This window comes from Pan paniscus, chromosome 9 (assembly GCF_029289425.2).
Source record: "Pan paniscus chromosome 9, NHGRI_mPanPan1-v2.0_pri, whole genome shotgun sequence".
NCBI classification, from domain to species: Eukaryota; Metazoa; Chordata; class Mammalia; order Primates; family Hominidae; genus Pan; species Pan paniscus.
This window is the reverse complement of record NC_073258.2, coordinates 69563646-69575548: the sequence shown is the minus strand read 5'-3', so window position 1 is coordinate 69575548 and position 11903 is coordinate 69563646. Positions and strand designations below refer to the sequence as shown.

The 11903-nt window shown below is 43.8% G+C and overlaps 1 protein-coding gene and 1 long non-coding RNA gene across 50 annotated transcripts in view; one reads left to right on the top strand and one right to left on the bottom strand.

The window, feature by feature from the left end:
* The first annotated feature begins 1959 nt into the window (after window positions 1-1959).
* On the top strand, window positions 1960-7657 carry LOC117974954 (uncharacterized). The gene is made up of 6 exons (XR_010113460.1): window positions 1960-2791; window positions 4596-4714; window positions 5369-5557; window positions 5657-5845; window positions 5985-6082; window positions 6252-7657. It is a non-coding gene; the product is annotated as an uncharacterized LOC117974954 (long non-coding RNA).
* PPP6R3 (protein phosphatase 6 regulatory subunit 3) overlaps window positions 6938-11903 on the bottom strand; it is a 154059-nt gene continuing 149093 nt past the window's right edge. For 31 of the 49 annotated variants that reach the window (XM_055094613.2, XM_003828749.6, XM_014346885.5 and 28 more), the window contains one exon: window positions 6938-9208. In XM_055094613.2, coding sequence (XP_054950588.1) covers window positions 9157-9208 — 52 coding nt within the window. In that variant the 3' untranslated portion in view covers window positions 6938-9156. Of the gene's footprint in view, window positions 9239-11903 lie in introns of all 49 variants that reach the window. The other 18 variants (XM_024930605.4, XM_055094606.2, XM_034933199.3 and 15 more) reach the window with 1 other exon arrangement.

Genomic DNA, 11903 nt, shown 5'->3' with positions numbered 1-11903 from the left:
ACTTCATCTCTATATCCATTAAGCATTAAACACTAACTCCTCATCCCCCGGCACCCACCCCTCTATTGTCTGTCTCTATAGATTTGACAACTCTAGGCACCTCAAATAAATGGAATTCTGTGGTATTTGCCTTTCTGTTACTGGCTTATTTCACTCAGCCTAATGTCCTCAAGTTTCATCCATGTTGTAGCATGTTGTACCATTTCCTTCTTTTTTAAGGCTGAATAATATTCCACTTTTTGTATACACAGTATTTTGCTTAGTCATTCATCTGTCAGTGGATACTTGAGTTGTCTCCACTTTGCAGGTATTGAGGATAATGCTGGCATGAACGTGAGTGTCCAAATATCTCTTCAAGACCCCGCTTTTAATTATTTCATATATATACCCAGAAGTGAAATTGTTGCATTATATGGAAATTCTATTTTTAACTTTTTGAAGAACCTCCATACTGTTTTCCACAGCGACTATACCGTTCTACATTCCCAAAGCACACAAGGGTTCTGATTTCTCCACATCCTTGCCAACATTTATTTGTGTGAGTGTGCATGTGTTACAGTAGCCATCCTAACGGATGTGAGGTGGTAGTTTGGATTTGCATTTCTCTAATGATTAGTGATGAGCACCTTTACATGTGTTTGTCCTTTGTATATCTTCTTCGGAGAAATGTCTATTCACGTCCTTTGCCCATTTTTGAATCACGTTGTTTCTTTGTTCTTGAGTTTTAGGAGTTCTAAATATTCTGGATATTAATCACTTATCAGACGTGATTTGTAAATATTTCCTGTTCTGTGAATTGCCTTCTTACTCTGTTGACAGTATTTTTTTTTAATTATTATTTGTAGAGATGGGGTCTCCCTATGTTGCCTAGGCTGGTCTCCATTTCCTGGACTCAAGGGATCTTCCCACTTTGGCCTCCCCAAGTGCTGGGATTACAGGCATGGGCCACTGCACCTGGCTTATTGACAGTATCTTTTGATGAACCACATTTCAAATTTTTCATGAAGTCCAATTTGTCTATTTTTTTCCTTTGTTGCCTGTGCCTTTGGTGTCATATCCAAGTAATCACTGCCACATCCAGTGCTGTGAAGCTCTTGCCCTATGTTTTCTTCTAGGAATTTGTTTTAGGTCTTAGATCCATTTTGATTTTTGTATATAGTGTTATGTAAGGGTCAAATTCTGTTCTTTTGCATGTGGATATCCAGTTTTCCCAGCACCATTTGTTGAAAACACTGTCCTTTCCCCACTGAACGGTCTTGGCACCCTTGTCAAAAATCATTTGACCATAGGCCAGGCATGGTGGTTCATGCCTGTAATCCCAGCACTTTGGGAGGCCAAGGCAAGTGGCCACTTGAGGTCAGGAGTTCGAGACCAGCCTGGCCAACATGGCAAAACCCCATCTCTACTAAAAATACAAAAAGAATTAGCCAGGTGTTCTGGTGCACACCTGTAATCCCAGCTACTCAGAAGGCTGAGGCAGGAGAATCGCTTGAACCCAGGGAGTGGAGGTTGTGGTGAGCTGCACTGCACTCCAGCCTGGGCAACAGAGGGATATGTCTCAAAAAAAAAAAATCATTTGACCATAAATGCCAGGGTTTATTCCTGGGCTTCTATTCTATTCCACTGGTTTATATGTCTCTCTTTATGCCAGTACCATAATGTTTTGACTACTGTAGCTTTGTAGTAAATTTTGAAATAAGGAAGTATGCGTTCTCTAGCTTTGTTCTTTTTCAAGATTGTTTGTCTACTTACGGTCCCTTGAGGTTCTCTATTAATTTTAGAATAGATTTTTCTATTTCTGCAAGAACATATCATTGGGATTTCGATAGGGATTACATTGAATCTGTAGATGCTTTGTGTAGTATTAACATTTTAGCAATGTTATGTCTTCCAATTCATATACAGGGAATGTGTTTCCATATCTTAATGTTTTCTTTAATTTCTTTCAGCCGTGTCTTGTAGTTTCTATTGTACACACCTTTCACTTCTTTGGTTAATTCCTAAGTATTTTATTCTTTTTATGCTATTGTAAAAGGGATTATTTTTATAATTTCCTTTTTTAGATTCTTCATTGGTATCATATAGAAACACCACTGATGTGTGTGCATGTGTGTTCTGAGCAGGGTCTCACAATATTGCCCAGGCTGGAGTGCAGGATGTGATCATAGCTTGACTGCAGACTCAACCTCCCAGGCTCAAGTGACCCTCCTTCCTCAGCTTCCCAAAGTGCTGGGATTAGAGGTGTGAGCCACCGCACTCAGCTGATTTTTGTGTGTTGACTTTGTATCCTGCTACTTTGCTGAATTCATTTATTAGTTCTAATAGTTGGTGTGTGTGTGTGTGTGTGTGTGTGTGGACACTTTAGGGCTTTCTACATTTTCAAATCATATTATCTGCAAACAGATAATTTTACTTCTTCATTTCCAAATCGAATGCCCTGTATTTCTTTTTCTTCTTAATTTCTCTGGCTAGAACTTTTAGTGCTCTGAATAGAAGTGGCGAAAGAGGGCATCCCTGCCTTGTTCTTGTTCCTAGAGGATAATCTTTGTCTTTCACTAATGAGTAAAATGTTTGCTGTGGGTTTTTACATATGGCTTTTACGTTGACGTAGTTTCCTTCTGTTCCTAGTTTGTTTGTGTGTGTGTGTTTTTTTTTTTTTTTTTTTTTTGACAGGGTCTTGCTCTGTCACGCAGGCTGGAGTGCAGTGGCATGATCACAGCTCACTGCTGCCTTGACCTCCCTGGCTCAAGCAATCCTCCCACCTCAGCCTCCCGAGTAGCTGGGACCACAGGTACGCACAACCACGCCTGGCTAATTTAAAAAAATTGTTTTGGTAGAGACAGGGTCTTGCCACATTCCCCAGGCTGGTCTTGGACTCCTGGGCTCAAGTAATCTAGTTGTAAAAAGTTTAAAGCCGGTTTTTAAAAAGCCCAACTTTCATCATTGGCAGGATGTGCGTTCTGATAAAATTACTCTTACAACTAGAAACAGAAGACCCTTTCCTTGCATTTCTAATTGTTTTGTTCCACTGCGGTATTTATAGTTTGATGAAGAGCATCTTACCCCTGCACAGTGCTTTTAAACTCTGCTGTGCCTGATATGAATACTCTTATTTTCTGCTTGTACCCTATTTTTCTATCCACTTATTTTCAGCCTGTCGCTTTTATGATTATTACATCAACAGCATATTCCTGGGTTCTAGTTTCAACCCCAATCTGACCACCTGTCTTCTAAAGAGAAAAAACAGATTTAGTGTAACAATGTATTTCTTGGTTTGTTTAGGAAAGGACACCAAGGTTCAGAAACAAGTGAGAATTAGGACTTGAAAGACAAATGGGCGGGGGGAACTCCTTAGTTTGGCTTTTGAATTTTTATTACTTTTTCAGAGATGAGGTCTCACTGTGTTGCCCCGGCTGGTCTCGAACTCCTGGGCTCAAGCAATCCTCCCGTCTTGGCCTCCCAAAGCACTGGGATTACAGGCGTGAGCCACCCTGCCCAGCCTAGAAAGCATTTTTGACTGAACCAAAAATGCAAATCCTCACCAAAATCTCTCAGTGAAGTCACTAAGCTCCCATTAGAGTGGAGTGTGGAGAGGCCAAGGGCACTCACCTAGTGCCAAGATCCCACAGAGAAACATGAGGCCAGGGCATGAGCACCTCCTCCCAACAGGACCCCGTGACTGGGCCTTTGAACCATTAGATGCAGCCCTGGAGCCGCGGTCAGAGCGTGGCTGTCCCCGAGAAGGGAAGCAGCAGCCGGCACGGCCTGTTCTCCCATCTTCACATCACTCCCTCCATACAAACCACTGCTTCCCACCGCCTCCTGTGACAATGCCTGGCGAGGTGGTCATGCCCCCTTCAGCCCTCCTGAAGTGCCCTCTGGGAAATAAGGCACGACGGACAAATGGATTCAACATCCTTTTCTTTTTCTTTTTAAAACTAAACCTTGCTTGAGGGGCATGGTTTGGATGAGTTCTCTGACTTCATCCCTGGATTAGACAAATGTCCCCCCCCGGTCACGGGCAGAGGACTCCATGAGACGTGTCTAACCCAGGGATGCAGACTTCCCCCTTCGGCAGGACAGAAAGTCTACTGTGTGGAAGAGGACGATCCGGAACGTGTCCTCTCCATGGGCGGGCAAATCCAGGCTGGAGCCCAGAGCGTGCCCTGCTCCTCGGTCTCTCCTTGGCGGGGTAGGAAAGGCAGTCCCGGGGCCACGGTGCATGCCATGGGGGGTGTTCTCCCTCACAATGCTTTCTATGCTGTACTTTTATCTTCTCCTTTTCCTTAGGTCTTCTAAAAGATTAAGGTGCAAATCACATACAATCAAATGCATAGGTCTTAAGTGTAGGTTTTGATGAGTTTGGACACATGTATACGTTCACATAACCACCATCACCAACAAGCTGCGGAAGACTTCCCTCACCCCAGAAGGTGTCCCTGTGCTCTTTTCAGCCAATCCTTCTCTCTTCCCTGCCAGGAGAAAACACTATTCGAATTTCTCCCATCAATTCGTTTGGTTGGTTTTAGAGCTTCGTATAGATGCTTACATATCTTACTTCTTTTGCTTAACACATTTATTTATTTATGAGACAGGTTCTCACTCTTGTCACCCAGGCTGGAGTGCAGTGGCACGATCTCAGCTCACGGCAACCTCCACCTCCCGGATTCAAGTGATTCTCGTGCCTCATCCTCCTGAGTAGCTAGGATTACAGGTGTGCACCACCACTCTGGGCTAATTTTTGTTAAAATTTTAGTAGGGACGGGTTTTTGCCATGTTGACCAGGCTAGTCTTCAACTCCTGGCCTCAGGTGATCTGCCTGCCTTGACTTCCCAAAGTGCTGGGATTACAGGCGTGAGCCACTGTGTCCAGCCTTCAACGTTTTTGAGACGTATACACATGGCTGCATTCATCACGGTTCACCCCCGTTGGTTACTAAGTAGAAGTCCATCGTATGACTACACCAGAATCTGCTTATCTACCCTCCTGTTGTTAGACATATTACGAATAAAGTGACAATAAACATCCTTGTACAAATCACCTGTGGACATATATTTGCACTGAGTATCTAGGAGAGTCTGCAGGAGTATGTCTAATTTTTTAAAACCTCCAAACCAAAAAATGAATTTGCCCACTAGTTTCCTAAACTGGAAGTATTATTTTAGACAGTAATAGGTGAGTTCTAGCAGCTGCACATTCTCCTATCTGGTGATGTCTTTTTCATTTGAACACTAATAGATGGAAAATGGGACCTTTTTGTGATTCTAACTTGCCCTCCCTAGGAAGTGATGATGTTAAACAACTTTTCATGTTCTTATCGGCCACTCATGTATACACAGGTCCCTGACTTAAGACGGTTCAATTTCAGGTTTTTGGACTTTACGATGGCGTTTCGGAAGCATTAAGCTCTCAGCAGAAGCCACACTCTGAATTCCGATCTTTTCCTGGGCTGGTGATGGATGCGCAGCACAGTGCCCTCCTGCAGTACTGAGCGGTGGCAGGGAGCAGCAGTCCCAGCCAGCTGTGCCATCGCGAGGGGAAGTGGCCGGCATGGATCGTAAGTCAGGGAACATCTGTCCCTTCTTCGTGAATATCTGTGTTCAAGTCTCTTGCTCATTTGTTAAATTGGGCTTTTCATCTTAATTTTGATTTGCAGTTTTCTCCCCTATATCCGAGGTCTGAGTCCTTTGTCAGGACACACAGTGTGATTTCTTGCCTGGCATTCCGTTCCTTGCTTGTCCATTTTCAAGAGCAGAACATTTTCACGTTGATGGAAGCCCCGATGTCTTTCTTCTACGGTATGTGCTCTGCATCCAAAGCAGCCTTCGCCCATCCCACAATTTAGGTAATTTTTTCTTTTAAAAACTTCACTGTTTAAGCGCTCATGTTTGGATCTGCAATCTATTTTGGATGAATTCTTGTGTATGACGTGCAGTAGGAAAAAAGGCTCATGTCTTTCCATACGGATAGCCAGTTTTATTCAGACACAGGTGGTGGCCAGACCTGGCACACGGATGCAGCTGACCCTGGAAGCTGAAGGGCAGTGAAACCCATCTGATTAAGATGCTCAACTTTTCTGAAGGTAAAGGTTTTAAATAATAGGTGGGATTGAAGTGGAAATTTAGAAAGGCTAGCAGGTGACATTATGGGGTTAAGTGAGTAAAAGTTAGCTAATGTTTGTTAAACATTTACCATAAGTAAAAAGCTATTCAAGTCTTTGAACTTGTTCCTATTGTTTCCCCACCCAACAGAAAAAGCTGACACCAAGACCTGCCTAAGGTCACACCATCATGAGTGGCTGAGTTGGGCTGTGATGAGCCACCCGGCTGGAGAGCTTGTGCCCTGGTTACACGATTGCCAGTGAGATGCCTATGAACTCGCATGTAGAGGTGGGTACCCAGACAGCTCAGAGTGAGCTGCCTGCGGGCCCAGCATGCAGAGGTGTGTACTCAGTGCTGTGTGAGATGCCTGTGGGCCCAGGCACGGAGGGGGTGCATGCGTGCCCAGAAAGCAAAAGGCTGTGCAGAGGACCTGCTAGGAGGTAATGACTAGAGAACATGTTTTTAAGCAAACAGGTGAAGGGAAAATGCAAAATAAGGAGCTACATAAGCATCACATCTTAAGAATCATTATGGAGCACCTAACTGTGACTTGTTGGGCTGGGAGCCAAACAACATAGGTGGGACACGCTGCACATAAAAGTAACAAGCTGGAGGTCCAGAGGAACCCTTGGAGCTGTCCCAAGACTGAGAGCCGGTGTCAGGCACCACCTCTTCTGGGCACCTGGGCTATGGCAGTGGGGAGGATGAGCCCCTGATCCCAGAGGCCACTCTCTCACACAGTGCAGTGCAGTCTTTCTCACACAGGACCTAGTGTAACACGGGACCTAATGGCAGGACACATCAACCCATTAAAAATCCAAGCAAGGTACAAGAGATTTCTAGAAACAAAGAATCAGGTTTATTTTTGTTATTTTGAATACAGGTATTGTATTGTAGACATCTGTTAGTCTCATAATTCAGTATGGCCAACACACAGAAATTAGAAATAGAAACAAAATGAGGGCACACTTGCTCCTGTCCTTGGCTTGGCCCCTCCAACCTCCAAAAGAACTGTCCTCCCCATTGTCATATCCTTTCCCTGCTACGAAAGACAAAACAAAATGCTGCCCCAAAGAAAGAAAAGTCCCAGAGGCTCTCTCCCAGCAGTCAGTGGGATGAAGCAAGACACTGTTACCTTGGGTAGGATGGAGAAGCCACCAGGTCCATACCACAGAGGCCACAGTGGGATGGAGAAGCCACCAGGTCCATACCACGGAGGCCACGTGTGCCACCAGTGGAGCCAAACCCTGGCCATGGCTGGCAAAACTCGCCACCAGGCGAGACCAGAGCATATTATCTACCAGTAATCCCCGAGGTCCAACGCCATTCAAGTCAGGCAGCCCTGAGGCAAGCAGGAGGAGCCCTGTCCTCTGGGGGTGCTGCTTCCAGAGGAGGCCCAAGGACAGTCTCTTCAGAGAGGGGCTCACCCGGGAAAGGGGGTTCCTGAGGAGGCGTGCAAAGGTCAAGGGACCCACCCTTGCCACCTGTCCCAGGGCTTACTGCTGACTCCACTGTCCTGAGAGTGCTGGAATCTCCACACCACTTAAAATGAAAAAGGAAATCAGAAATAATAAGGCATTAGACGTTTGATTCTTTTATTTCCATATGCAATGTAATGTTTAGGCACGCTGCTTGGGATGCTATTTCTAAAAAAATTATTGGCCATTTTTCAGAATATCCTTTTGGTTTTAAATACTGGTCAGGAAAAACAAATGATGTAAAAATACGTGAATAATTTTCTATTACAGAAATGAAAAACTGATTTGCATCTAAAAGTGCAAGAGGTGAAGTAATTTAACCCTTTCACCAGACGATATGGCAATATACAATATATTGCTTGAGCTGTTTGAGAAGGCTGTGATGTATTTTTGTATTGACATAGAAAATTATAAATTACATTGAATTAGTATCCATAATCACTATATATATACACAAACCAGTTCTAAAAAAACACACTGGTTTAAATTTATGAGTGAAAACCTCACAAGGTACAGTAAACAATTAGCATGCTTCGGTGCCAGATTTTGATTTCTACTTTTAAAATACTAGCCTGTAAAATGAACGCACTCTAATTCCATTAGCAGCACGAGCATTTTCAACTGACTTGCCTAATAGGATTTATTTTAGGTCTGTTAAATATGCAGATTGCTCTGAAATGTTCATTGGTGATGCTTGTTAACAAGGTAAATTTTGGTGAATGGGTTAAAAGGCAGATGAACTACCAAACGAAACAAAAAAACAAACAAAAACAAAAGCCAAAAAAAAAAAAAAAAAAAATCCCAAAACACAAGCCATATACACTCTAAATAGTCTAGTGTTTCACTTGTAGGAATAATCATTTCAAGCAAACAAGACTGGAACAGAACATATGGCTTTACAATAACATCAATTTATCAACTATGATGTAGCAATAAATACTTAATCTCTACCAATAGACTTACATTTTTGATCCGTTTTAAACAATACAGAAAACAATTACCAATCAAAAACTGGTTATAAAAAGAACACCAAATATTTCTTATTCAAAACCACTTTTGTAAGTTAGAACAACCAAAATAACACTTAGAGGGCATTTTCATTCTACAACTCCTTGTCGGCCTGGAGGAAAAATGAATTCATAATTTTGTACAAGGTGAAAAATGTATGAAAACCGCCTAATACTTTGGTCACACTAATAATTGTCAAATAGTTATGTTTCAAATACAATAGATCTGTGTATTCACTTTTATAAAACTATTCTTACAGCCATTTTAACTATAGTATTACTACTATTATTACATGGGTGGCAAGATCTTATTTCACAGGCTACCCATTATTTAGAACAATACAATATAAACATACGCAAAAATTCTTGGTATTTGTCAATGTGCAATATTTTTACACTTCTGAATTTCTCTGTACAATGTCTTAGAATCTAGAATATAAAGGTTGCTGGTCCTGATCCCTTGCAGAGTGAGTGCAGCAGTGACAGCTTGGTGGGCTCCAGCTGACCCCTCCAGAGCCCCTGAGTGGTGGCGGTCTGCAGTCCTCAGTCAGCAGCAGCAGACGTCACCCGTCATACAGGGCCATTCACTGAAGTGTCACCTGGTGCGCTTGGCTGGCCAGTCCTAAGGAGCAACAGACAGGCATCGGAGGCACTTGCAGCAGAAATATGAAAAACAAAACCTACTTAGCTGAGCTCCCCAAGGGCAGGGACAACTTATTTTAACATTGTTTTGAACTTAGTAAGTTTTTAATAAAATGACTGATTGATTGATATGTAAACGAATGGAGCAAAAGCTCTAGAAAAATGTGAGTGCATCTAAGCTTCATCACCGGGTGAGCAGGCATTCAGCAAGGGCAGCAGCAGAGCAAATGCTCTGGGAGAACCGCCCCACTGCGGCCTCCAAGAAGCACAGGGAGTGACTAGGTCAGTGGGGTATAAACTGTGGCTTCCAGAGCCTTCAGGAGCTATGTGTTCACCGTTCCTTCAAGAAAGCTTTTATGTGACCCACAGATTGGAATCCACATACTATTTCACTTGGAAACAGGATTCTGCTACTAGGAAAGGGGGGGAAAAGGGAAAGGAAAGAAGGTTTGCAAATAAATTACTGGGAAAAAAAAAAAAGGTGTCCACTTGAAGAACATGTCCCACAAAGCAAATGTTAGGCTCAAAACTGGGAGGGAATAACAGGTGGGACAGTATATAACAAAGTGTCCAGGTTTTGCCTTCCTGCCAAAATTACAACCTGAATATATAACCTATTCTGGAAGGCTTGACCAAAATTTTATCAAGCAGACTTGACTTGGGAAAGGGTGCTTAGGGCCGTAACTGGGATGCCCACAAGCACTTTTCCACTAGCATTCACAATTTACAGCTAGAATGCTACTCATGCCTTACACCTGCTGGTTATACAGTGAGCCAAAAAGTCAGCTCTGCACACACAATCCACTCTGCTCACTTACATCTGATGGTGGCTCCACGTATGAGAGACATAGGAACCGAGACTTCTGGAACTAGACATAACTGGTATATAACTTGCCTTCACTTAACAAGCTGAGTGATCTTATAAGTAGATTTCTTAGCCCCTCTCAGTTCTGTTTTCTCCTCTGTAAAATGGGAAAATAACCCTCCCCACGCCCCACAGGGCTTCACTAGTATACATATGAAATAAGTACATAATGTGTGCAGCATGCTCAGCACATCAGAAGCACAAAGGACATGCTTGATAAAACAGCTGTGAAAAGTGAGATCATGTGGCAATGCAGATCTTTAAGTGTGACAGGAAACAGCGCGCCTGCCAATCCAAGGAACTGTGGTATCTGGCTGGGACGGGAACCACACAGGGAAGACGGGTGAGCTTCAATATCCCATGCTGTCATACGTCACTTTAGAACACGTGCAATCTAGGACGCACTCTAGGTCTGCCCTAATGCCCACTCCAACGTCACCTCAGAGATCCTCTCCCCCGCACCCCAGCTCACATGGACCCCTGTCCCTTTTTCGTGGCTTCTTGATGAATGTGCCTCTAGTATGCCCCGAGATCACTGGGTGTCCGTGTGCTGCAGCTTTATGACCCGGCCTAGACTAGTGGCCACCACACACAAACGTGTGTCAGAGGAAAGAAGGACAGATGGATAAAGGCATGGACCCAAGTGATGCCCCTCTTCTTCCACTGGCTGACCCCATCTTTTCCTCCATCCCTTGGCCCGGCAGGTTAGGGCAGGGCTCTTCAGAGCAGGCATTCCCAGCCACAGAGGAGAGCAAGTGGCTTCCCCTTATGCAAACAATTCTTCTGTGCTCAGAAAGCCAAGGAAATGACTCCAGAGCCTTGTGCATCCTTATGACAGAGAAACCAAGAATATTCCCCTGAAGCAACTGCCCCAAACTGGGATGGACCTGGACGATCCTGCCTAGGCAGCCCTCAATATAAAGGAAATTTATAGGTAGAAATCAGAGAGCTGAAATAATTGATTGGGAATGAGACCTATAAAGGACCACTAAAAAATACATTGAAACCCCAAGAAAGAGAGTGACTTGCCCAATCCGTAGAAGCAGAGTTGAGGCAGCTTCCCAGTGCTAGAGGGCCACCCTGCCTCTTCCCCCAAAAGCCTTCACTAGAGCCAACATGCTCAAATAGTTCTTAATTTGTTTGTTTTATATGCAAAAAAAATATTTTTAATCACAAAAACAAAGGCTTTATTTTGGCTACGATTTCCACAGGAGGAACACAAACAGCTTGCTACACTGTGAATACAGGATTTTGGACCAACAAAGAGTGCTCCCTGCTGGTTCCCACTGGTTATGCTCTCATACAATGCTGGCAAGATTTGGGGGAGGATGGGGTGGGGGTGGGGGGTTAAAACTTCTCTGAAATAGCTTTAAAGGTCATTTTATTCCTTATGGAAGGAATATACAATCTCAGCTACATTTGTTCACAGAAGTTAATTGTGGGAAGTGCTGAACAAAACTTCCTGTGGCCCAGGGGTGCAGCCTCATCTTTGGGCCATGCTCAATCTTGCTAAGGGCCTGGCATGGGCTCCGGGTGGCTGAGACTTAGACTGGCCCATCCCTTCAGACCACTGGCTCAGGCTAAGCAAAAAGTGACTAGAAACAAAACATCACATTCTAAGTCACACAGCTCTGGGAGTGGGCATTTCATACTTAAGATTACAGGGAGTCACTTAAGCACTAAGAATTATTTAGCTACATGTATGAAAGGGCTCCAGCAAGTTCTCCTTGTGTCACACAGGGCAGGAATGTGGGCAAATAGGCACCACGATCTGCTCGTGCCTGGCGGCTGGATGACTTTAGTGGGGCCA